The 27,297-nt window shown below is 44.5% G+C and overlaps 1 protein-coding gene across 1 annotated transcript in view; it reads right to left on the bottom strand.

The window, feature by feature from the left end:
* The window catches only part of si:dkey-91m11.5 (PH_BCR_vertebrate and RhoGAP_Bcr domain-containing protein), a 36,611-nt gene extending 9,470 nt beyond the window's left edge, over positions 1–27,141 (bottom strand). The window contains exons 1-15 of the mRNA XM_056293972.1: positions 25,437–27,141; positions 14,839–15,023; positions 13,688–13,792; positions 13,328–13,513; positions 12,166–12,273; positions 11,866–11,926; positions 11,709–11,761; positions 8,064–8,204; positions 4,287–4,408; positions 3,573–3,738; positions 2,916–3,035; positions 1,423–1,498; positions 1,239–1,343; positions 846–920; positions 198–295 (exon numbers count right to left, since the gene is read on the bottom strand). Coding sequence (XP_056149947.1) covers positions 198–295; positions 846–920; positions 1,239–1,343; positions 1,423–1,498; positions 2,916–3,035; positions 3,573–3,738; positions 4,287–4,408; positions 8,064–8,204; positions 11,709–11,761; positions 11,866–11,926; positions 12,166–12,273; positions 13,328–13,513; positions 13,688–13,792; positions 14,839–15,023; positions 25,437–26,772 — 2,937 coding nt within the window. The 5' untranslated portion in view covers positions 26,773–27,141. The remainder of the gene's footprint in view (positions 1–197; positions 296–845; positions 921–1,238; positions 1,344–1,422; positions 1,499–2,915; positions 3,036–3,572; positions 3,739–4,286; positions 4,409–8,063; positions 8,205–11,708; positions 11,762–11,865; positions 11,927–12,165; positions 12,274–13,327; positions 13,514–13,687; positions 13,793–14,838; positions 15,024–25,436) is intronic.
* Between the last annotated feature and the right edge of the window lie 156 nt (positions 27,142–27,297).

The following is a 27,297-nucleotide window of genomic DNA, read 5'->3' as shown; positions in this document are numbered from 1 at the left end:
TGGTCTTTTCTCATTATTTTCTGCTTAATGTTTATACAGTCACACACATTGATGCATTGGGGGCTACATAATGCAATCCCAGTCTTCTGAGTGTTGGCTAATTAGCAGCTGCGCTGGAACCATTAGGGGTTCGCTGCCTTGCTCAAGGGCACTTTGACAGTAGTTACGTACTTCTCCACTTAGATTTGCCCTCTCACCTCATTCCAGCTGGGCTCTGTGGAGTCTCTGTACACCCGTGTCTTAGCTTTGTTCACAAAGTAGCCAAACGAGTCCACCTCCAAAGTGCAGTACAGGTCTAGTGAGAGGAGGCATGAGAAGACATATGAGAAACCACAGTTAGCATGTTTAATCCAATAATATCTGTGAAGCCAAAACTAAGGCTCCACATCAGTCTAAGAGTTGAGAAATATTATACTTGATAAGGCCCCATGTCTGAAATCACAAGTTCACATATTGATCAAGAATACTGACTCATCAGCACTTTCTTTCCTGTGTCTCACTACAGAAACATACGAATGAGAATGGAATGCCCACTTGGTAGTTGTTGTTATTATGCATTTGTGTTTGAGACAAAACAAGCGGAGCATAAACTGGCAGGGATTTGAAAACCCAGACATATATATGATGAGGCTGGTACAGTGTCCCTGCTGGTTAATCCCACTTGCTGTCCTGCAGCTGCCCTCCCAGCTGACAGACGGGATACAGAGCAGGCACAGCAGAATGGCGCTGGGTTGACACAGCGGATGAGACGACTGTGATACTCTAAATCTCTACAAAAATCAGTGTATTTCACTTATCAATGACATTAACAAGCAGTCCTGAATGTGGAAAAACAAGCCACTTACTTAAGCTCTGCTTGAGTCCTGATGCAGAGTGGACAATGACATTTAAAAATCCATAAAGACCAGGAGATTCATCATCTGTGGGATGAACATTGGAGAGCTGATGTTATGTGGGTTTAGATCAGCAGCACACCAAAGTAGGAAATGCAGGAAACAGCAATAGCTCATTACAAAAGTAAAGACCAGTTCTCTGTGTCTAGAAAAACTGATATTCAAACAAACAAATAAACAAATCTTGATTTTTTTTCTCCCTTTGAAAAAACACAATTACCACAATGACAGTCATAATACTTTGCATTAAACGTGCCACATGTGTTCGACCTCTGATTTTACATTACTTTGAAAATAGTATATTCATATCTATGCCATGAAGTAAGGTTAATATATGACCTTTACCTTCCTTATTCATGGTCATTGGAATATTGTGGACAGTCTGAAGCTTCACGCATGAATTAGTGAGCATCTGCAACTCGAGAGACGTCAGGGAGAAGCTTTTAAAACCTGCAGCGCAAAATCAAGGTTAGTCAAATGTTATTGAAAGGCACCCTGGTGTTAGCATGCCAATACACACAAAACTCACACTTTTTCTGCTGCTCGCGAATAATCTCCCTCCATTCAGCACGTTCGTAGTCAGATGAAATCAGAAAAGTAAAACCCTGAAAGATACAAAGCAATATTACTTTGCTTTGTAGTCAAATGGGTTATGCCAAACTGGAAAAAAAACACTAAATAGTGTTACCTGTAGAGGGCACTAAACACCACAATGAATAAGGTGTACAGAGGGCACTAAACACCACAATGAATAAGGTGTACAAGATGGCACAAAAAGATACTATTACTAGCTACATTTTTCATGAAACACAGACTGGACAGGTAAAATTGCTTATTTATTTCAGCTCAGTCATGAAATGGATAAGAGGATAAAGGTGGGGACACAAGTGAAAGTATGTCTGTGAATGTTCTCATTCATCCAGGTCATGGTTCACAGAGATATACCAAGTCCAGTTGCACTTGATTCAGATCCTTTGGATATACAAATGAAAGTAGGATTTAGTCATTGCAATGATTCAGAATGTTCTTTTGTGTTATGGTTTTAGTTGTTGTCATTCTACATGCCATGTGTAAAACACTGGACTTCACAGAAAGTTGAATCAGTTCATCTGGACACAATGTTTAGTGGGAGAAACGTTTCATCACTCATCTAAGTGACCTCTTCAGTCTAAACTGACTGCAGGTATCTCCAACCTTATAAACAGTACAGTGGCATAACGACTGAAACCAATGATTGGTTTCATATGCAAATTGACGTGACCATTAACTAAAATTTCACTGGCCACATGTACTATTCAGGAATCAGTAATCAGGAACATTTATTTGTCATTTCATTTCATGTACGCAATCACAGCATTGTAAGATGGTGACAGATGTACTCTTAGCTCCCTCCCCTCTCGGTTCAGGGTTGGTCATTCCCTCTTTAACTAGATGGCCTCTTTGACTCCCCATTCAAACTAATGTTTCTCCCGATCAAGGATGCGCACATTCTCATCCTTGAAAGAGTGGCCACTGGCCTGTAGATGGGTGTAGACTGCTTAGTCCTGGCTCTTCTGTGTTGTGCCATCCTCTAAAACACTGGACCATGCTAATGTCCAGTTGGACTCTGCATAGTTTTATAGCTGTGATAGCTTTAAAGACAGACTCGGAAATTCACAGTCAGGGGAGCCCTAAGCCCTTTAGTGTTTTGTTGGCAAACGTCTCCTCGGTTTTTAACAACGTGCCAGAGAAAGAACAAATGTTTTGGCTAAAGACATGGTCAGATGTGAATGAGGGCAGAAAAAAACCTTCTAGGATTTGTATCAAACCAATCTGAGAAATTATTCAAAACCAGTTGGGCAATAGTTTTCCTCTTGTGTGTACACTAGTTGGTGTACCTTCACTCATATGTGTAATATCAAAGGCAACTGGTGAATATCTTAGGACCTAGGTGTGGGTGGAGAAAAGGAAGGGGCTTAAACCATTCAGACATTATATACAACTATATTACTCCCTTGTGAAACACCTTTTGCCCGGACTTACCTTGCCATTCCTGTTGGCCACTCTAAAAGCCATACTAGGGGACATTAGAAGAAGTAGAGACTCCTGTTCCGACAGCTTCTTCCTCAGTCGCTCAATCACTTTGGCTCCTTTAGTAGTTCTCTACAGAAAGACTTAATATTATACACTGAATTTTGTCTAGACCACTGTGTATCTTATGAACTATGCACTTTGTGTATTTCTCTTTGTCTTGTTTAAACTGTTTTTTTTTCCATTTACGCACTGCTATTGTCTATATTTGTGTCACTGTGATAGAAACAAGCCTTTCATGAGATGTCTTTTTTCACATTCCTAATATCATCAAGTGTATTTTAATGTGTGATCGACATTTCGTTTGTTTGCTGTGAAAATGCTTGTTATTTTCAAGCTGTAAACTTTAACTTTTCACTTTAAGTGTAGTCCATGATAAGCTGTCTCCCTACACTGTATGTAAAGTCCTATTATCCCTGTCTCATTTGTGTCAGCATAAGCATTAGTACAGTGCTAAATGTCTTGGTCTCCACACTGCTATCACAGGGATAAATTCCTGACCTTTGAATTTGTTTAACAAGAGGGTTTTGATTATGATGTATGACCTATGTAGACCTGTATGTAGACCCGTATGGCCTACGCAGAGCATTTTTGTCAGCCCATCATCACCTTCTCTCTCTGGATCTCATTCTTGATCTGGGAGATTTTGATCTTCATGGCGTCTACCTCCTCATCCTGGACCAGAGGGATGGGAGTGGACTCACAGTCCTCGATGGTCTGGAAGGTCAGGTCTGCTAGTGGTATGTACCATTTACAGTCATACTGCTGTCCTTTCCTGTTAGCAGACAAACAGGAGAATAAAATGTACACATAGAAAGATGTGTATGTGCATAGCAAGACCATGTGAAAATGGATGGGCAGCTTAACTGTTGGATGGTTCTTGGGAATATTTTGTTTTGCTTGTATGTCTTTTGCCAAACCCTTGAAAGACTGTCCTTCACTTTCGCTTTCATTTTGCTAGTATCATTAGCAAATCTCGGGGAGCCAAGAGTCTTGATTACCTACAAGTTTATATCTATTTTGGGGAAACAAATTAAGAAATCTCGAAAATTTGAACCCATGTAAGATAGGTATCTGAAGAGGAAAGAAGAAGAAAGCCACTTTGTTTTGTCATTGTACAGTTGTTCGGTTACAATGAAATTTGTTTTCTGCATTTAACCCACCCTATTGTATAGGAGCAGTGAAAAGTGGTGAAAGAAAAAGAAAAACTAAAATATCAAATTCCACTGGAGTCTTCTGCATATTCACAAGACTTCACTTTAAATGGACTGTTTTACTTGGAGGTAATCCTGTTCCTGGTAGATGCTAACTGGCAGAACTCACCCTGCAGCCTGTTTCTTCAGCTTGGTGCAGAGCAGCAGGTCAGTGAAGAGGAAGACGTGACGAAGCTTCCTGGAGCCCTCCACCAGCTCCACCATGAAACGATCCCTCAAAAGTTGACGGTTCTGGCAAAAGGAAATAGGATATTGTGAAGAATCAAAGCAAAATATCTTAAATACAGTATCTCAATTCTCTTTTTTTAAACATTAAAGTTAGCGCAAATGGAAAATTGGCATGTGGTGATATGTATTCAACCACTGTTTTATCAGTGTGTTTGCCCAGTGTTATAAAGCTTCATTGTCACCCCAAAACAGGAAACTTGTTCGTTGCATTAAATACTTGATGAAAAGCATTTTGCAGAGGTCCAGCAACTGATAACACAGGTAAATGTTTGAAGAGTTGTTTATGTGTAATATTTGATTCTATCACAAAAGGCCAATGGTAGCCAACAATCACAAGCCAGAAGTTTCTTAAGCTTAAACAGGAATATGTCTGGGGGTTTTTTTTTCAGAGGGTAGATGACTTATTTTGCAACAAACAACTTCAAAAACGGCATCGGAGAACAAGCCGCTGTTAATTTGAGGTTCACAAACAATGAGCTCATTCTGATGTTTTGCCTACACGTGACAACAAGCAGGGGAATTACAGCCTGTGGTGGAGATGCTGCTGTCTGATGAATGGCACCCGACCCACTGGCTAATGTCAACAAAAAAACAACAAACAACAAATTTAATGACAATACAGTTGTGATCTGACTGAATTACAACAGCCACTTTCTTGTATAACAAAAGTGGCCTATTTCCCAGACTTCTGGGGCTATTCTTCAGGCAACAGCGTAGCTCTCACACATAAATAATGGAGTACTTTATGAGTCAAATTAAAAGTTCCCCTGAACTTCAGCCGCAGTCACTGTGTTTGTAACGGTAAATTAGGCTGCTCACGGCATTGACTCGCCGGACTGCCAGCCTGTTCTCCATATTTTTCAGCAACAGACTCTAATTTCAGAGCTTCCTCTAATCCCTGTGAGGCCACTCAGGCGAATGTATGGGCCTCTGTTAAGTCTTTAATGACTTTTGACCTGTGGGCTGAAGCTGTTTACAATAAGACATCCCATGTGAGCCAACCATCCCATTCTAAACATACTTCAACAATGTGCTCTTTAATATTCAATTATATAGGGGCATCTGGGTAGCGTAGCAGACTGTTCTGTTGCCTACCAACATGGGGATCGCCGGTTTGAATCCCCATGTTACCTCCGGCTTGGTTGGGCATCCCTACAGACACAATTGGCCGTGTCTGTGGGCGGGAAGCCAGATGTGGGTATATGTCCTGGTCGCTGCCCTAGCGCCTCCTCTGGTCGGTCGGGGCGCCTGTTCAGGGGGGAGGGGGAACTCTGGGGAAAAGCGTTGTCTTCCCACACACTACATCCCCCTGGTGAAACTCCTCACTGTGAGGTGAAAAGAAGCGGCTGGTGACTCCACATGTATCAGAGGGAACATGTGGTAGTCTGCAGCCCTCCCCGGATCAGCAGAGGGGGTGGAGCAGCGACCGGGACGGCTCGAAAGAGTGGGGTAATTGGCCAGGTACAATTGGGGAAAAAGGGGGGGAAATATATATAAATATATATATATATATATTCAATTATATTCTTCCACTGTTCACTATCATATTTTTTTTCACATTATCTTTTAAAAAGTTAATACAGTTTTAAAAAGTTCCGCTTCCGCTTCCGCTTTTTTTTTTTTTTTTTTTTAATATTCGTCCGTTTGTTTTATTTTCTGTTTGTCTATGTGAAATGTAGCAAGTATGGACCTTGGACCTCCGTTTTTTGTTGGAACTAGACGACTATCCCTTCGTCTAGTCATGAGTCATAAAGAAGACATGCAACATTAGTAAAGCCTCACCGGTTATGCAGGAGTGTAGTGTTTTTTTATTAGGTAGGTGTGTTTCACCACTTTGCCTCCAATTCAGCATCTGCCCAAATAGCTGATAGGTGTGCAAAGTATTTTCTAAGGCCAAATGCCAAAGTGTACCATATCTTACCCATTGTGAAAAACATTTTTTTTTTTTTTTACAATACAATAGTTTGTGCAGTTCAATTTGGCACTGGTTTATTTAGATTTATGCTGGTGAGAGCACGTATTTTTGTCATGGCCCATTTTCAAAGAGGGCTGGCTGGGTTACATCTGCACATTCCTCCCCTGTACAAACAGGGCCACATCTGCTCAATATTCCAACAGGAAACCTGTGCAGAGTGCTGATACTGTACCATACCCGTATTAGGCCCAGTTTGGGTCCCGCAAAATACTCTGCGAGGAAGGGCAATTCAGGATTTGTGGTTCCTCTGCTGCCATTAGCATCTGCTTCCTCTATTTTCACACATTATAATTTGACGGTGAGGGACAAAACATGTAGAGGAGGTGAAGTTAACAACTTGGGTTTAAATGGTCACAATAATTATGAACAACCACACTGACAATGGTCAGTGCCGAGTGCCAATTCAGTAGAGAGACAATCTGGTACAATACCACATTTGTATTGTATTTTAAGTTAATTGTTGTGTGTCACACAGTTATTTGCCTGTCTGTGCAGAGTTTCTAGTAAGTGTCTGGGACAACATGAGGTAGGATTTTCCCAAGAATCCTTCTTTAATTCAGTCTAACAATACTCCCGTATGGCAGACAGGGCATATTTCAAAGGAAAACAAAAATAAACAAATAAAAAAGGAAGTTTCCTTATCAGATCATCTGAATCACAGTCTTGGGATTTGTTGGTGTGGAGATGGTGTGTCGGGAAAGGTGATAAGGCATGGTATAGCGGGAACACACTAAACCAAGGAGGGCTAGACCATTACTTTGATAAGTTGCGTTGCAGGTCATTTCTGGGAAGTAGAGTTGAGCTTCAGGGGAAGGAGGATGGGAGTGAGCAGAGAGGTAGGCGTTGGGCTTTCCTGGTTTTTTGCCACGGACACCCCTGGCTTCAGTGTTTTTACTACTTGACCTTCCTGTACGCTCCACTTCACCCGCAAGTAAAGTGGACAGGCTCAGATGACTCGGCAAGAACCTGACTCACACACCGATTTTAATCAGCTTCCAGACCGCCTTGTGCTTTCTGCTTTTACTGTCACCAGTCAGGATCTGATGGAAATTACCATTGAATAATTAACTCAGACACTCATCAGGTTGCTCTCTGAGTGGGAGAAAGAACTAACTGGCCATCTAGTTATAAGACTCAATCTCACCTCAGTAAAATATGGAGGATTCAGTCATGGTCATCATCAAAAGTCGTTTTTGTTGTTGTTTTTTTTTTTTGCATCATGGACTTAAAAAGCTACTTGCTCTGTTTGCATTTTGGGCCATCGGTCATTCTATGGAAATGGATTTCACACTTCAGAAACTTTTCTATTTCACAAAAGAGTGCTGGAGGAAGGGAAGCCAACTCCTGAAGAAAACAAAACAAAACAGGGAAAGAGCGAACCCGGGAGTCAGTATGACAGAGCCAAGGCCTGGGCGTCTGTGGCACAGTGGCTCCTTGACCAACTGCTGGATTTCTCCTTGGATCTACGGAATGACCACACGGTGTGTCCCCTCCTACTGTGCCCTTTCTCTCTACTTAGGCCTGTTGTGTGTCCAGAATAATACCACATGTTCATGTTCAGTTAATCTCATCTAACAATGGTCAGCATACACATTTTGGCGAACACACAGTAAAATACAAGCGATTATAATTTTCAAGTTTAAATGATGCCGAAGCCAACGGGGGTAAATCTGCCAAACTGACCTCCCCCTTCTTAACCGTCATGGACTGTCTGCGTGGAGTGATCTCTTCGTTAATGCTGGACAGGAAGTTCTGGGAGATGCGCAGGGCATCCTGTAACAGCGGATAGTCTGGATGGCTACAAGGGGTGTGCTTTAATAGGTCCTACAGAAAAACAAAAATTCAATATTATTCTCATATCCAATAACCCATCCGAGAATCGCCACCTTAACGTGGTGGAGGGGTTTGTGTGTCCCAGTGATCCTGGGAGCTGTGTTGTTACCCCTGGTAGGGTCTCCCAAGGCAAATTCCCCCCAGGGGAGGGGCCAGACTAAGAGCGATTCCCAAGAAACCCAGTGAAATTACACAAGCAGAGTTACAGCACCTCACCCGAAAAAGGGAAACCGGGGCCCCCTGCTGGAGCCAGACCTGGGTAGGGAGCCTTCTGGCGAGCATCTGGTGGCCGGGCTGTGGCCCATGGGGCCCAGTCGGGCCCAGCCTGATAAAACAACACAGAGCCACCACCCAGTGGGCCCACTACATGCGGGGATGAGCATTGGGGTAGGGTGCAATGCAGGCCGGGTGGCAGGCAAAGGTGGGGACCGGGGCGTGCCGACTTCTGGCATTGCAGATTGGTCCTCGGGACATGCAATGTCACCTCTCTGGCAGGGAAGGAACCTGAGCTGGTGCGGGAGGTGGAGCGGTACCAACTAGATATAGTTGGGCTCACCTCACCTCACCTCACCACACATAGCATGGGCTCTGGTACCAAACTCCAGGAGAGGGGCAGGACTCATTACTTTTCTGGAGTTGGCCACGGTGACAGGTGCCGGGCCAGCGGGTGTGGGGATACTCGCAAGTCCCTGGCTGAGCACTGCCATGTTGGAGTTCTCCCCGGAGAATGAGAGGGTTGCCTCTATACGACTGCGAGTCGCTGGGGGGAAGGCTCCGATTGTTGTGTGTGCTTATGCACCGAATAGCAGTTTGGAGTATCGGGCCTTGTTGGAGTCTCTGGGTGGTGTCCTGGATTGGGCTCCGCCTCGGGACTCTATAGTTCTGCTGCGGGACTTCAATGGTTACGCTGGCAACGCTGGAGAAACCTGGAAGGGCATGATTGGGAGGAACGGCCTCTCCAAACTGAACCCAAGCGGTACCTTGTTATTGGACTTCTGTGCGAGTCATGGATTGGCCATAACAAACACCATGTTCGAACATAAGGTAGTTCAAAGGTGTACTTGGCACCAGAACACCTTAGGTCGAAGATCAAATAGACTTTGTGGTCATATCATCAGATCTGTGGCTGTATGTTTTGGACACTTGGGTGAAGAGAGGAGCAGAGCTGTCAACTGACCACCACCTGGTGGTGAGTTGGATCAGATGGCAGGGAGGCTGCCAGACAGACCTGACAAACCCAAACGTGTAGTGAGAGTGAACTGGGAATGTCTGGCTGAGGCCCCTGTCCATGACATCTTCAACTCCCACCTCCAGAAGAAGTTCTCATATATCCCGAGGGAGGCTGGGGACAGGGAGTCTGAGTGGGCCATGTTCAAAGCCTCTATTGCAGATGCGGCAGGCAGGAGCTGTGGTCATAAGGTCATTGGTGTCTGTCGAGGCAGCAATCTAAGAACCTGCTGGTGGACACTGGCAGTGAGGGAAGCCGTCAGGCTGAAGAAAAAGACCTTTTGCGCTTGGTTGGCCCAGGGCTCTCCTGAAGTAGCAGACTGGTACCGGGAGGCCAGAAGGGCTGCTGCTTCAGCGGTCGCGGAAGCAAAAACTCAGGTATGGGAGGAGTTCGGTGAGGCTATGGAGGAGGACTTTCAGTTGGCCTCAAGGAAGTTCTGGCAAACCATCCAGCAACTCAGGAAGGGGAAGCAGGGTTTGATTCAGGCTGTGTTCAGCCCAGGAGGGGAATTGTTGACCCGGACTGAGGATGTTATCAAGCAGTGGAAAGAACTCTTTGAGGAGCTGCTGAACCAGGCTTAACACGTCCTCAGTGGAGGAGGTAGAGTCTGAAGACTCAGGGGAAGCCCCACCCATATCCCTGGCAGAGGTCCTCTGAGGTAGTTAAAAAGCTCCTCGGTGGCAAGGCGCCGGATGTGGATGAGATCCACCCTGAGATGCTGAAAGCTCTGGACATTGTTGGGCTGTCTTGGTTGACACGCCTCTTCAGTGTTGCGTGGAGGTCAGGGACAGTACCTGTGGAGTGGAAGACTGGGGTGGTGGTTCCCATATTTAAAAAGGGGGATCAGAGGGTGTGCCCCAATTATCGGGGCATCACATTGCTCAGCCTCCCTGGGAAAGTCTACTCTAGGATTCTGGAAAGGAGGTTCTGACCGATTGATGAACGTCGGATCCAGGAGGAACAATGCGGATTCCGTCCTGGCCGTGGAACAACGGACCAACTCTTTATACCCTTGCGGAAGTGCTGAGGGGGACATGGGCATTTGACCAGCCAGTCTACATGTGTTTTGTGGACTTGGAGAAGGCTTATGACTGTGTACCCCGTGGCACTCTGTGGGGGGGGGGGGTACTGTGGGAGTATGGGGTACTGGGGCAGTTGCTACAAGCCATCCGGTCCTTGTATAACCAAAGTGAGAGCTGTGTCCGCATTCTCGGCACAAAGTCAAACATGTTTTCAGTGGGTGTCGGACTCTGCCAAGGTTGTGCCTTGTCTCCGATTCTGTTTGTAATATTCATGGACAGGATCTCAAGGCGCAGCCAAGGTGAGGAGTGTGTCCATTTTGGGAACCTCAGAACTGCATCTCTGCTCTTTGCAGATGATGTGGTTTTGTTGGCTTCATCAGAACGTGACCTCCAGCGCGCACTGGGGCGGTTTGCGGCTGAGTGTGAAATGGCCAGGATGAGAGTCAGCACCTCCAAGTCTGAGGCCATGGTTCTCTACCAGAAAATGGTGGATTGCTCCCTCCAGGTTGGGGATGAGTTGTTGCCTCAAGTGAAGGAGTTCAAGTATCTCGGGGTCTTGTTCACGAGTGAGGGTAGGATGGAATGGGAGATTGACAGGCGGATTGGTGCAGCATCAGCAGTAATGCGGACATTTTACTGGACCATTGTGGCGAAGAAGGAGCTGAGCCGGGAGGCAAAGCTCTCAATTTACCAGTCAATCTTCATTCCAACACTCACCTACGGTCATGAGCTTTGGGTAGTGACCGAAAGGGTGAGATCGTGGATACAATTGTCTGAAATGAGTTTCCTCTGTAGGGTGTCTGGGCTCAGCCTTAGAGATAGGGTGAGGAGCTCAGACATCTGAAGGGAGCTTGGAATAGAGCAACTGCTCCTTCGCATCGAAAGGAGCTAGTTGAGGTGGTTCGGGCATCTGATTAGGAGGCCTCTTGGGGGCCTTCCTTTGGAGATTTTCCGGGCACGGCCAACTGAGAGGAGACCCCAGGGTAGACCCAGAACTCGCTGGAGGGACTACATGTCCAATCTGGCCTGGGAACGGCTTGGGATCCCCCAGGAGGAGCTGGAGGGTGTTGCTGGGGAGTGACGTCTGGAGTGCCCTACTTAGCTTGTTCCCACCGCGACCCTACCCCAGAGAAACAGCTGAAGATGAATGAATATCCAATAAAAGATGTGAGAAGATTCTGAAACATCCTTAAGTAAAAACAAAATACAATCTATATTACAAGAAAATGTAATTGTTCATCTTACATGCAGGACGAGGGTGCTGCGTGTCACTCTGTCCACAGGTTTATACAAAAGAGCTGTGGAAGAGTAATAGTAAGACCTTAAGTCAACAGGCAAAGTGTACCCATTACAGCAATACTAATTAATGTGGGCAGTTCCATTAACTTCACACAGTACTTACTCTCCAGTGAATTTTTGGAAGCTTGGTCTTTGCAGTCCTTTGTGCTTTTGACCTTGAGATTCTATGGGGCATGGCAGAGGGATAATAAAAATTTATTCACAAACAAGATATTCTTGCCAAATCAAAGTGATTGTGAAACAGGACTATTTAAAGTACTCCAAAGGGTCACTAGTAAGCTGAAAGACGCACGGTGATAAGTATTTGAATGGCCTTATCATCACTTTCCCTGGACGTCTGTGTAACATCAAACACTAGCCTGCCACACTTCTGTGTCGTGCTGTGTGTAGTGTGATTACATACCTCAGATATTTCAGCAAACTGGATGTTTGCCTGGCAGCACTTGTCTGCGGTCTCCACAGCCATTTTATAGTTATCCACAAAGGCTCGGTACACTCCAAGCTGGCTGGCCTATGGGGCATGAGCAGAGAAGAGATTAGATTCAATTCCACAATAAATCAGATCAGAATCTACTTGTCCATGATGTCCTAAGAGAAAGGCATAATGCCAGTGTATGCTGCTTTCAAGCATGATTTGGCATAAGGTAACATAATAGGATTATGGAAGGAACGGACCGCATTTGGTGCCCCGTGTGTGTGTGTGTATTAATGAGAGAAAGAGAGAATGGGTGAGAAGTGCTGATTTATCCTCTGCGTGTGTGTGTGAGAGAGAAAGAATTTCTAACCATGTGCACACATGCTAGTGTATTCCATGTATGTGTCGCTGTGGATGTGTGTGCACATGTGTTTCATGTTTTTCAGATCTTACAGTCTACAGCCTCCTATAGAGTGTTTTTATTCTTCTTTACTGGCTGTCTTGTGGTAAAGCAAGGCTTTTATCTGAGCAGGAGATGTCTCCAGGCAGTCTACTCACATGTGTTCTCCAACATCCACTGAGCATTACAAACAGGCATAGACTTACTCTACTTTGACGGTAAAAATCACCCTATTTTAATGATCAAAGGATGCTATTTAAGGAGAACTATAATTAACTGTTTTTTTACTTGATTAATATCAGCTTGTTTGATCAGAAACCTACATTCGATTTGATGCTAGAGGAGGTCCAGGCATTGTAACTTTGAACAAAAGATAGCTCTGAATAAACGAGTTTAGAAAGTGATTGACTACTTGACAGTTATGTTTTCTTTACCTAAAACAAGGAGTTTACAGAGGTCTAGAAACTGAATTTTTCATGACTGAATTTAAAATCCGCCTGCCGCCCAATGACTGCTGGGATAGGCTCCAACATCTCCGCCACCCTGAGAGCAGGATAAGCGGTTTGGATAATGGATGGATGGATGGATGAATTTAAAATCACCTTTCAGGTTTGCCATACCTAACAACCTTTGAAACAATCCTGACTCATCTGTTTTAGTTGTTTTTTTTAATCTAAAAAAGTTTTAAAAAAACATGCCATTTGATGCTTGAAAGCAGTGATTAAACTTTTTAAACCATCTCAAGCTTACTAGTTTCTGGAACAGATCGCCCACACACTGCTGATGGCTCCAGTTCTGCACTCTGGGCAGCAGGGCGTCGTAGAAGTCCTTATGAATCTCATGAAGCTCTGGGACCTTGAAGAATATGGTCTCTATCTGCTGGATGGTCAGCATGGGCTGGGAGGTGGTGGCCGCTGCCCTCAGAGGCTTCATAGGCTGGCCAGTCAAAATGTGGAAACAGCAGTGAATGTACTGCATGCAATAGGCTTGCACACTGTGTGTAATTTGTGCATTTGTGTGACAAAAAATTCACTATTAACTAACAAGTAACTAATTTTGTATGTCTGTGTGTGCACATATGTTTGTGTGTGTGCATTATCCAACACCCACTATTAAAAGGGCCTCCAGGTGGCTGAGGTAGGTCTCCTCACTAGCAAGAATTCCTGAAAGCACCCATTTCCTCATCTCCAGCCCCTTCTCCTGATCCAGCTCCACCTGGTTGGAAAATTAAGTGTTTGTATATGGAAAAGCATGACACAGAGGGAGGGACATTCCCTGGTAGACTTGGTAAAAGACGGTAAGGGATTGCAAATGTAAATGAGTATAATCCTCGCCAATCCACCCATGGTATTCAGTGAAAACTCGACAATATTTTGCTGGGACCAAAAGTGAACAGGTTTTATTAAACTCAGTGGGAGTTTGAGAGGCCATGAGGCCTGAGCCAAAGGGTCATGGCATCATAAGTGAAACAAAGGTATTTCTAGCCTAGAGCTTGTATAACAAATGGCTTAAGGTCATCCATCAACTTAGTGCATAACATTAATTTAATAAAAAGCTCAACAGAGTGCCAATTAAAGCTCCATCAAGCATTGACATTGTCTTGGCGGGATGTTATAGAAGGTGTGGCGAGCCCAACCCTTCACAGCATAGCCTTTTAAGATTGCAAATGGAACATTTCACAGGATAATAATACTACCTATAAGATAGGGAACTTTCTTTTTTTAACCTTTGTTTACTCTGTGAATATTTGCTGAGCATCCATGGTCTATTTCAGTAATGTTCTGCTTCACGGTCAGTTATGAGCACTGTTACAGTTTAAGCAGATTATTTAGGGAAGTGAGAACATTAGTCATGGTCTTCGTCTGCCCAGAATTACCCATCTTGTCCAGGGATTCAAAGCTGCAGCCTTGCAATCTCCAACACACTTTTCTAACCTTTAAGCAACAGTTTCCCCCAGGTTAACAAATTAGTAAAAGTGGTGGGACTAGAATGTCCCCGTTACACAAAAAATAAAAATGACAAGAATGCACCGATTCACTGAGGCAGGGCTAGGAAATACGGCATTGCCACTTGACAAAGTGAATGAGAAACCAGAGCTCATGAAAGTGGCAGATGACTTTTTTTGTCTGGACAGAGGGGGGTGAAGGTAAGTGCAATAGTGAAACAGCCAGTGGAAATGGCAGGAGAAGGCTGCAGTACATCGAATTGCACATTCACAGTAACAAGAGAGACGGCAGTGGAAGCTGACCCAGTAACCATACCGACACAGCCGACTCCAGGGAGCCAGAGGACTGAGTGTCCCTGCTGCTACGGCTCTTAGAGCGGAGACGTGGCGAGGAGGGCGGAGAGCCGGTGAAGGCCAAGGGGTCATGGTGGAGCTGGTGCTCTTCTGAATGCTCTTCCAGGTCATAGCCATAGGAGAGAGGAGTCTCACTATAGGTCACTTCTGTAAAAAACAGTAAAACAAATGACAATGGTCATATGATACAGACACCAGGATTTGAGGTCTTAGCATAACAGGAAATGCAGCTAACTGCAACAACAACAACCACTGACGTATCCTCAATGCTTAGCACAGCGGTGTTTTTCAAAATGTGGGTGAAGAGTCAAAATTGGATTGCAATTATAGCGTCAATTCAAATTATAGAGGGGAAATTGATATGAAAAAGTTATCATTCATTGTAAGCTGCCATATGCTTCTCAAGTCAATACAATGTAAAGGAGACTGAGCATTGTAGGTTTATAGCCTAAGACCTGTAGCCTTAAAAAAGCAGTTTTGTCAGACTGTGATATAGCCTGATTTAAAAGTTGGAATTTGGAAATTTATTTGTGACGATGAGGCTCCTGGTTTGAAAACCACTCTAGTACAGTATTAATTTTGGATAGATTTCAAGTTGAAGGCAATATTTCAGTTTTTAGCATCTATAAAAAGGACAATCAACAACTAACGCTGGTTACCCTTTGGCACTGCACAATGACGTTCATTTAAACTAACCAGGTGTATGATTTAAGTCAAAACAACTAAAGCCAGAATATGTTAATACTAAACCAGCCTGTCACTGCAATAGTATATTTTCTCTGTATCAAGGGTCTCACCCCCCCTCCCCCAAACTACATTACCCGGCAATTTTTGACAGCAACATTTTGCAAAAAAGCCTTTTGGAGACTATAGATTCCCAGGGCGGCCCATGTCAGCCAATAAACCTATTGTAATCCACCACGAGGTGAATGTGCTTGCAAAGGAAAACACTCTATCCAAATGAAATATTTTTATCGGGCTAGGAACTGAAACAACTTATGTTCCAGTATTCTCCTTTATTCTTTTCTCATTCACTTGAAAATAAGCACAAACTAGAGGACTGCGCCTTGTGTGTGTGTGTGTGTGTGTGTGTGTGTGTGTGTGTGTGTGTGTGTGTGTGTGTGTGTGTGTGTGTGTGTGTGTGTTTGTATCAAATCCTCTTTAACTTTCATAAACCTGTGGCCCGCCCAAATCTATCATCGCTGAGCCTGTGCCAGTCATGGAGAGATTGTCCCATGACAGCAGATAAGCCTGGGGAACCGCCGGGGCAATGCGCATGTCTGCTCACGACAACCCTGTCATACATCTTCACCAGCCTCTATATAACATATTTTCAGGATTAGGCCATGGTGAATCTGAGAGAAGACACTGCAGCCCGTACAGCTCCCACAGCTCAGAGAGAAGAGGAGCTCTTTATGGAAGTCCTCATTAGAGAGGGGGAACAGGACAGGACGGGGAGGGAGTTATGTTCAGTTTTTAAATGTTTGCTTTGTATTCATCTAGAAGTTGAAACAGCATGTCCTCAGTAGTTACATTACTGCTGGTCACCCTGACTCACCATTACTTTCCATTATTACCATGATTATCTTTGTTAGGTGCGTGGATTCCTGCAGGTCTAATGTTAAAAGTCAAACAGCAGCAATAAAACAGAAAAAGGTGATTGTTTACGTCGGAGCCTGGTAGGTTAAGAACAGGCTACAAAACAAGATCAGCTCTGTTTGAAAAACGGACAGGAAAAAGAGGATTCCGGAAACCAGGAAATATAAAGTCAAGCTCCCTGGAGAGGACACGCTGACCGTCAGGCTGACAAGTCCCAGTCCATACACGCCATGACAAAGACCTTAAACAAACACAATGGGGGGCATCCGGGTGGCGTGGGGGTCTATCCCATTGCCTACCAACATAGGGCTCGCCGGTTTGAATCCCTATGTTACATTCGGCTTGGTTGAGCGTCCCTACAGACACAATTGGCCGTGTCTGCAGGTGGGAAGCCAGATGCGGGTATGTGTCCTGGTCGCTGCATTAGCACCTCCTCTGGTTGGTCGGGGTGCCTGTTCAGGGGGGAAGGGGAACTGGGGGGGGGGTAGTATGATCCTCCCACACGCTACGTCCCCCTGGCAAAACTCCTCACTGTTGGGTGAAAAGAAGCGGCTGGTGACTCCACATGTATTGGAGGAAGTATGTGGTAGTTTGCAGCCCTCCCCGGATCGGCAGAGGGGGTGGCGCAGCAACCGGGACAGCTTGGAAAATAGGGTAATTGGCCAAGTACAATTGGGGAGAAAATTCAAAAACACAATGCACCAGCAGCCCAACAGAAAAGCAAAGAGAGAACGACAGGAGACAGAGACAAACAGAAAGAGAGAGTGATAAAGAGAAATTTGAGAGAGAGACAAAGAGAAAGACAGAGAGCGAGAGAAAGACAGACAGAGCTGTATTAACTGCATGAGGAAGAGGCTATAGCAAGCCAAGGCAGCCTTTACAACACAGGGGACGTCCATGTGAAAGGCCACTCTGTGTTCCTGAGAGATTATACATCAACCATGGCACTGGATGAATAACACACATCCTCTGTCAGACGGAGCCTAGAAACTCGCCCTCAGAGGACCCACCAACTATCTCCTTCCAGCACAAAATGGAACAGCCAGAGCTTTGAAACACAGCACAAGTAATGAGTGTCTAAAATGTAGTCCACTGTCAAATCCGAGGCCTTTCGGGTCCTTTACAAAATCTTGCCTCTTTAAAATACAGAGGACTCACTTGACCACGGCAGTGTGAGAAAGCACCGCATATCACAATAGATCCCAGAAAGCGTTGTTACTCTACCAATCACAAGGACTGTTAGGGAGGAAGTGTCCAAACAGGTCTGCACGGAAGATTCAGTGATTCATCAGCTTAACAGAGGAAACGGGCTTTCAGCACAAGGTCATCTTTCTACAAACATCTCCCCCTCCCACCACCAAGACACACAATCCATCTACGGTCACGATTATTATATTTCCATGTGATACTAATTATTTTAGACATGTACCTCTTTGCAACAAAACCTTTTACAACTGCAAGTTAAGATCCCTATCCATAAGTTTTATAGCATTTATTTAGCTTTAAATTTATGAAATAAGAGCTTTTGAAGACTTCATAGCACCTTGCTACTAAAAATAAAATACTGTTATATTCTTGTAATTTCCTGTGTCAAAGTTTTTACAACCTCTAGCCCAAGTAGGCTGGATGTTAAAATGACATAGCAGTCAAGTACTATAAGTCGTTGTAACGGAAAGCTCAGTCAATCAATTTCTGAGAATTAAAATTGAATTGCTGACAGGCCATTAATGTTTTGGACAACAGAATGGAGCATTAATAACAGTGTGAGAAACTACAGAGACTATGGTTTCCTTCCGTTGTTTGTCTGGATGGCAGTACAATCTAACTAGTCCTATACTCACTCTGAGCCATTTGCAAATGGCTACAGCTTAAAACGGTTTCAATATGTGCAATAGAGCTGTAATAAATACATTCTAATGACATTACATAAGATCGCTTAGCCCGACAGCTGTGACTTTCAGCTGCATAGCACTGAGGATCTGAGGGAGAATGATTTTGCTGGACTGTCTGTAAACCCTGTAATTTGGTGTTTTTCAAGAATTTCATTTGACTTCACTCCAATAAACTTTGGTATTAGGGAACTCAGATCGGGGCGGGGGGAATAATATTTAACCAGAATGACCGTTCAGCACACAATCTAGAATGACTGAGGCCAGTTTTTCTGCTTTCCCATTTAACCATCATAACCATATCATAGCAAACATATGACATACAAGACAGAAAATAATAAATAATGTAGCCTATGGATATATGCAGATTAACCAAATGACTAGTTCTAAACTCTTGAGTTTCAGGCAGGAGAGTAATTCATCATCTTGAAGCCCTGTTCCTTCCTGCATCATGCAAACAAAAATCTTCGCAGAACTATTACATTAGTTTAATACAAGGATATAGGGGCACATCCGGGTGGCATTGTGGTCTATTCTGTTGCCTACCAACACGGGGATCACCGGTTCGAATCCCCGTGTTACCTCAGTCAGGCTTCCCTACAGACACAATTGGCTGTGTCTGCGGGTGGGAAGCTGGATGTGGGTATGTGTCTTGGCTGCTGCACTAGTGCCTCCTCTGGTCTGCCAGGGTGCCTGTTCAGGGGTAGGGGGTACTGGGGGGGAATAGCGTGATCTTCCCACGCACTACATCCCCCTGGCGAAACTACTCACTGTCAGGTGAAAAGAAGCGACTGGCGACTCCACATGTATCAGAGGAGGCATGTGGGAGAGCATGTGCAGCCCTCCCCGGCTCAGCAAAGGGGGTGGAGCAGCAACTGGGACAGCTCAGAAGAGTGGGGTAATTGGCCGGATACAATTGGGGAGAAATACGGGGGAAAATTCCCCTAAAAAAAAAAAATCATGTTTATTGGCCATGTAGATTTGCACATACGACATGGAATTTGATTCCGGTTTCATAGCTCTATGTGTACTTAACATAACAATTCACAAGTAAAATTGAAAATTGGGGAGAAAAAGACAGAATTTTTTTTAAACGTTTATGAGTCTCTGTTGAAGACAAAACAAGGACACAAACTCGGACCTGTAATCTTAATCCATAGAGATGAACACACAGTGATCAACAGGCTGACAGGGACAGACAGATGTGCAGCCAAGGCTGTTTCACAGAAGCAGAGATTCACCATTGCAATACTAAATGCAGCCTTACGGAGCTCAAAGGGGACAGCTTACAAAAAAAAATAGTACACAGGATGAAGACAAATTAACAACTGATTTCATCTTTAGGGAACCTTTTGTTGATAGATCTGCTTTTGGATGACAGAACACTTTGCTGTATTAACTGTATTCTCATGACACTGCCACACAGGGAAAGATGAGCACTCCACCATTTCTGGAAATAACCAGAGAAGGAAGTGATCCAGACAGCTACCCGAGTGACAGCTTGTAGATCCCGCTTGGCCCATCTGGACAAGCCAACTGCTGGATTAAATTGAATAAACACCAAACATCAATTCAATCTAACAAATAGACATAGCAATGTCCCAAAAAAGTCACTGAATATCAAATGTATTATCGATCGAGAAAGGGCCTAAATTGGGATTTTAGTACCTATTATTTATCACTTTAGCCCTAACAAAGGCACAGTGAGAGACAGCCTCTCTGACTCCTCTGTAATTGGTGGATAGATCTGATGGGAAGCTACCCCTCAAGAGAAAACAGAAAATACCAATGTAAGATGTTAACAGGTTAGAGATGTTTTATGGCTCCAGTAAATGGATTCTCCCCCTGACTGTGCAGTCACTGGGGAGACGGTGGTCACAAAAAGAAAGGGGGGGGGGGTCATTAAGGTGAATGCTTCCAGAAACAAGACACGATGACCCCCGGCTGGTGGGCATCATAGTTTCCCTCACTTTGTAAAAGGGCAAATGGAAATTTGTAGATCCACTTCAGAAAGACTCAACGGAGACAATAGGTCCTCAGAGTAAAAAGGATATACTTAAAACTCACCAATTTTTGCAGTTTTTTTTTCCCCCATCACAAAAAAAGTGCCACCTTACATAGTTCACACGTGTATAGTGGTGTGTATAGTGGCACTCGGTTCCCTTCAGCAGTACTTTTTCCCCCCAACTCAGGCTTGAGACATCAGGTTGAAGACGAGCAGTTTTTTTTTTAGTTTTTTTTTTAAATGTAGCATATGTCATGGGGACCAATATAGAGAAGAAGAAACTGACTGTATGTTTTGGCAAACTGTCAAAGCCTCAGCCAACCAAACATCATCACATCCTGGGCCATCTGAAGTGTGTGCTCGAGTAGGAGGTGCTCAAAACCACAGGGCCGGTGAAGGTAGCGAGGCCCACCAGCGCTCTGCTCTGATGTGTTGTGGGGCAGTCTTAAATTAGTGCCAGTCATTGAGCAGTGTAGGTCAGAGCCGGGCCGCCCAGCCCAGAACACCTACTAATCAGCGTGTTAAAATAGATCTGGGTGGTCGGACTACTGGTCATAATGCCCTGCTCAACAGAGAGAATCAAAGCCCAATAATTGCTCCGGCCTGTGACCCTGTTGAATAACAAACACAGACAATGAGGCATGCACAGCTGTAATACAGAAACACTTTGGTGGCACATTAATGGAAGGAAAGAACAGCACGTCTTATATGGCACAGTACCCGTGTGGTCTTATTTAGTCATGGAAAATGAATTATTCATAGCTTCACACGTGTCCCACTGGTGTGTTAGAAAAAGATTGTCACTGATATTTCAGTCTGAACACAATTTAGTCAGCATTTTATAGATATGATTTTCTCTTCATCTGAGGCCCCCCCCCCAAGGAGAGCATACTTTGAATAGTTCGATGAGGAAAACCGGCATAAATGACAATACGCTTGTTGTTGTTGCACATGGATAATGGTCATACTGCAAAGGGTATTTATAGGCCAGGACTGGAAATCACAGTGAACTCCAGGCATGATCCATTATTCATTATTTCAGACGAGCATTAATTATTAGTGAAATTTTCTTTACCTGACATGCTTTACCCTCTGATTGGCGGGGAGGTTATCTGCCTGGCAACATAGATTCTACCACCCATGAGGTTAACAAACATGCAAGTTAAACCTTATGTGGAAGCACATCATGGAACTAATAAGGCCACATTTGAGTTAGAAATAGATTCGATTTGTGACTGTCAGGTAGTAAAATTTTGACTCTGACTAATTTTCATCAACAGTTAAACTCATGCCACAATTAAGAAAATTAAGTGATCTGGCCACTCTCCCCACCAGTTGTTAATTATCTTTTCAATTACCCTTTCCATTCACACCGAGCAGGCTCACCGCGCAAAGAGAGCATTACATTCCCCTAAAGCAAACTCTGCGGACTGGTGGCACAACAAGCTGGATGGGTCAGGGCTGTTGTTAAGAGAGGTGAACTCATGCAGCGCTTTAAATTTCATTTGCCCCCCCCATAAGCAGCTGAGACATTCCATAAACACTTGGCCTGCCAGCCAGCAGCACAGAGAGCCCTTTGAGCGGGACCAGGGAGGGGAGCTACAACTACAGGAACAGAGGGTTGAGGTAGAGCACGAGGGAAGATTGCTAAGAAAAGGGAGGCCCGTGGGGGAGGGCTGCTGTCTCATAAACACATTAAAGATTTATTCAATCAAGGGTCTATCTTGTGTGAACGTGGACATTAGTATAACACTGACATGAATGAATTTCCTGAGTTTCAGTAGTCTTGGGAGTATTATTAACACAGTTGTAGCTGCTGATTTGACACAACAACCAGGCTATTCATCCCTATACTTAGTGAGCAGCTGGGGAAGCCTTGGCTGGTGTACTGATGGCCTGCCAACTTTTGACCACTTTGCCCAGTACACCACCACACAAGAGGACAGGTGTCTTACCCACGAATGCACGCACACACACACACACACACACACACACACGCACACACACACACACACACACACACACACACACACACACACACGTGCACAGACACATGCACACACACACATGTGCACAAACAGAAAACTTTGCTGCCCAAAAGAATTGGCAGCATTTCACTTTGCAAGTCTGGGCATTCATTTATTTCAGGAAAGGGAGAGGCCGAATTCTTTCACTTCCTTAACCACTACACCTAGATGTTGACATCTAGGTACAACGATAGGCCTGTCTGGGTTAAGGGGCCTCAAATATTCATGAGTCTGCAATTAACCAGGAGTGTGGGCCAGCACCTTTTTGACTCCTGCTGAGGCGGCATATAGTGCTTACCTCTGGACTGAAGCCAGACATTCAGACAGACTTCATCACCTTTCAGACAGACACTTTACATTACTACCAAAGGCACAGATCAGGGCCATACCAGACAGACCTGTCTACCTAGAGAAACTATGCCTGGCAACCAAATGGCAGGCCGACACAGGCTCAACTGAAATGCCTCCAAACAGAAAAGGTTCCTATTTTTGGAAGAAGGTTTACAATTAAACTAATGTGAGATTTATCATTTCACCTTCGGCCGACCTACACTCCCATGCCCTCATCTACACAGTGTAATATATTAACCACGAGACAGCATACAGACCCAGGCTCTCTCACAGCTACAGCAAAAGGCTGGCCATGGGCATGTCAGTATCATGAAGATAATTAATTATGGCAAAATAGACCCATTGGAGAGTTGTCCTCCTTAAAGGCCCACAGCTAATCAGCAGTGCTATTCACAGCCTGGCTTGACAATTGGCCTAGATAACCAGAAGCAGGGAGACAAGACTCATGCTCCTATTCATAAAAAAGACCCTTGAAATGTGACCACTTTAGAGCAACCATTTTGCTAACATTACAGGGTTGGTTGCAGTGGGTTAGTGCCAGCATGAAGCTTTGTTGACACAAGTACATTGTACCTATTGCCAAGTCTGTTGGACTTTCTAGGAAAAGACCCTACCACCATACACTGCATGAAAACATTGGTAAACAGCACTGGGAACCATATCATTTCTCCACTGTTCAAAACATTAACACAGAAATGGTGTGTAAAGTTACAATACACACGAAACACAGACTTTGTGATTCTAAACCTTAATTTAGGCATAAATACAGACATGTGAATACTGTATTAAGCTTAGCAGTTGTGGAATGCTTAAGTGGAATACGGGGATCCTTAACAACAGTGGAATTTAGTTAGCTTTACTATGCTACTTTTTATCAGATGCAACTGAATGCTAAAATGCCCTACTATAAAAAAACAAGCAAACAAACAAACAAACAAAAAACAACTTTCCAGCTACTCCCCAGAAGTCGCTGACCACAACAGACAGCATTTTATTGTAAGGCTTGCCTCAAAACCACTCCTTGCCCAAACCCTGATCCAGCAATGGGCACAGTAATGTTATGACATCAGAAAATAAATCCAGATTTCTGGTAATCCACAAAGCGTGGTTCATGAAGCAGCAGTGCCATTACCTCAGCAATGTGTCCCCTTTTGACAAACACTACATTTAAGACTCGGGAACATCGTGAATTTTAATGGAAAACTTGGCCAAGCCAAATAAACGTTAACAGAATAAACAACCAGCGTCTTTTTTCTCCAGTGGGATTATCCGGGCAATTTATTCCACTTATATACACCTTTGATTAGCATCAAGAAATTATCACCAGGAAACGGGGACTATCCATGTATCTGTTGGTATTTTTCTCTTCTTAGGGCACAACTTAGAGCACAGTGAACACAATAGAGCGAAATGTTCACATGACAAAATGCATGCAATGTCTTGAGACAAATTGCATGGTCACATGGAACAGACCCATAACAAATGGATTTGCACATTTCAGTCATTTGAGCAGGGTGCTGGCGTACTCTTTACGGCCATTGTATCACGGAATATCTGCTTGCACATCTCATGCTTTGTGTCAACAGCTTTAGACCCGATCACCTTATATAACGCAAGCCTATTTCCATAGTCTGCTTAATCTGCTCCAGAGTGGATAGCACTTTTTTTTTAGTATAAGCAGACAATTTTTGGCTTCAAAAATTGTCAGCGTATGACAGTTATGATGTATAGTAAATCCTTTCACTTCTGTGTTATTATACAGCAGCAGCATGTCCTTGTGTCTCAATTACTTTGATAAACAATCTCACAAGAGGCACCCTCACTCACTCCTCTTTCAGTGTCCTTGGCAGCATCGAGTTGCCATGACCACCCTCCTTATCCCACTTAACATTGCTGCATTGTTACCATGTCAATACATGCCGAGGGTGAGTGATTCCTCTATTGTGTTCAGTCATAACAACAGGAAACACCGATGGCTGAAATTTTGATGGGAAGCCGCGTGACACACTTTGAGCCCCATCTATCCTCTTTTTAGTGAGAGTTGTCAGGGCTTCTTTTTCCAAACCAGTCTCTGCTAACAAAGAGCCTTTCTAAATTAATCACACTACAAAAACCCTTTAAGTTAATTACTCGGCACCAAGGACGACGACGCTGATGTGGGCTGACAGGAAAACACTTTGGGTGGACAAGGCCCAGCAACTGGGAGGCCTGGGGGCAGCCACTGTCTCAACCAGAGCTCCTCCATAAGAGCACTACAGCAATCAGTGGGCAAAAATGGGAGGAGGGGGCAAAAAGAAAGGGCAGACATGCTTACAAAGGGTAAAAGCAAGCAACTCATACACTCTTCAAAGAACTTGGAAACCACTGGGGTGGGGTTCAGTGCTTTCACACCGTTTGATAATCCTGGCCCCAGGAAACATTTTAGGAAGATTTGTGTTATCGGGGTAAAACATTAGATGTTCATTAAAGAGATTGCAGGTGCATTTAACACATCATTGCCTCAGCCTAGATCAAGGTTATCCAGGGCATGCACAGACATCACTTAGAGAATGATTAAAGTGGGGCCTTTTTTATATGCTTTTTAGTAGTTCTGCTTTCTCATCTCTACTCATCAAAACATTTTGTTGTCTTTAATCCTGCAATGAAAGGGGGGAACGTGTGCCTTATGAGATTTTCCTTGTAAACCTACCTAAGTCTCCTTGGACACTGTTGTCATGAGAGGTCCTGCTGGATGTGGTTGAGTCCCCATCACCGGGCCACATTTTACGGACTCCTATGATGGCAGCCTCAGACACCACCACCTGCTGTTTTCGTGTCTGAGACAGGGGTGTGGGGGGACTGCTGCTTTCAAAGGACTGCTGGGAATGCTGGGAGGGCGAGCGACTTTTCTCTCTGTACATCTGGTAGGTGGTGGGGCTGGGTGAAACATGACTTGACTGGCCAGAGGAGAAGTCCTCCTCGCTGGATGTTAGGTTTTCATTAGAGCTGCAGTCTGGTGTGTAACCTCCTCCCACATCATCAAAACTGCCAGGTGAGTAGGAGCGCCTCGGCCAGGTGAGGTGTGGATCCTCCTCTACATTTTGGTCCCTGATGTGGATGACTCTGGCATCCCCATCAGCCATCATTCCCCCAACATACACAGTGGTGTAGGGCTGACAGTCAGCCAGCGGGCGCTCAGACTTCCCCCCGGTAGAGCGAATTATACTGTCTTTGAGGATGTGTGGACTGACCTCTATGTCATCATATGACCCATTGTAGCTGTCTGTGGAGCGGCCTCTGTGAACCGATTTATTAATGTCTCCTGCAGCAGCTGACAGGTTCCCTGGGAGAGAATGCAGAGACCTCTTCCGCTCCATCTGCATGGCTTGGCAGCCGAGTGTGCTGATCTTGTCCGAGACTTCCCTGTCATTGACTTTCACCAGCCCTTTCTCGTGATGGTACTCCATGTTTACATAGAAGGGTTTCTCAGGGCCACTCATCACTGACAACCCTCTCCCATCCCCAGCTGTGTGAGAATTGGCTCGCTTGATGCGTTCAAAGTTAGATCTAAGAGCTGCCACGGAGCCCATGCCCACTGGGAAATTGGGTGGTTCTGTATCTTGTTGAACAGGTGTCACATCAGCCCTCTGTTTGGCTAGAGATAAACCATCTATCTCGCCTTCTGAATGCTGTCTACAACTTGCTGTTTTGCCAGTGCCCCGCTGCTGTTCCTCTATTAATGCCCCATCTGTGTGGGACCTTTGGCCGTTTGTATCACTAGACTGATCTCCTGCATTCATCTGGGGAATCTTTTTGAAGCCCCATCTCTGTCCATCATAAGACTTTTTCTCTTTGGCAAGTAGAGTCTGCAGATAGATCATCCGAAAGCGCTCCTTGTTCACTTCCTTCTCCAGCTGCCGAATTGAAGTCTTGCATTTATCCAGCTCTTGCTCAATGTCCCCCAATGAGTTCAGTTGCATGTAAGGGGGTTTAGAATCAGGGAACTGGGCTCTCCATGCCTCTACAAACCCCACTGGTTCCACCATTACGGCTCCTATGACAAAAAAATGTTCAAACAAAAAGACAAAGAAAAAAGCCCAATTCTGAAGCAAATAACTGTCCACAACTCGCAGCTTTCATTATTACTACCCCATGCAATGGTAAACACAGAAACAAAGGAGAAAAGTTACTCGGCGAAAGGCTGTGTGGAGATTCCAACTATGGCAAAATTTCTTTTCGTTGTGGTTAGTCGTGTTTACCAACACTCAAATCCTCCAACGCATGCTGACAGACTGCTTCCACTTTGATAAAATGCACAATAACAAAATGTATTCCTCTTTGTTTCGTTCTCCCAAACACTTGTCGACTCTATCGTATTCTCTAGAGGTCTCGTCTTCTTCAGTGCATCCCGCCGCCAGACGGACTCGCTCCTCTTGTTATTTTGCCTGCTGGTCTTTGGCGTTAATAGCTGGTGCAGAAAAGGGAGGGGCTAGATGGGAGTGATTGACAGAATATAATCGTCATTCGTCAAAACAACAAGCGTGTCATATCATATACATACCTTTATTGGC

The sequence above is a fragment of the Lampris incognitus genome, chromosome 1, assembly GCF_029633865.1.
Source record: "Lampris incognitus isolate fLamInc1 chromosome 1, fLamInc1.hap2, whole genome shotgun sequence".
Lineage (NCBI taxonomy): Eukaryota > Metazoa > Chordata > Actinopteri > Lampriformes > Lampridae > Lampris > Lampris incognitus.
The sequence above is the reverse complement of the archived record's forward strand: the minus strand, read 5'-3'. Positions and strand labels throughout refer to the sequence as shown.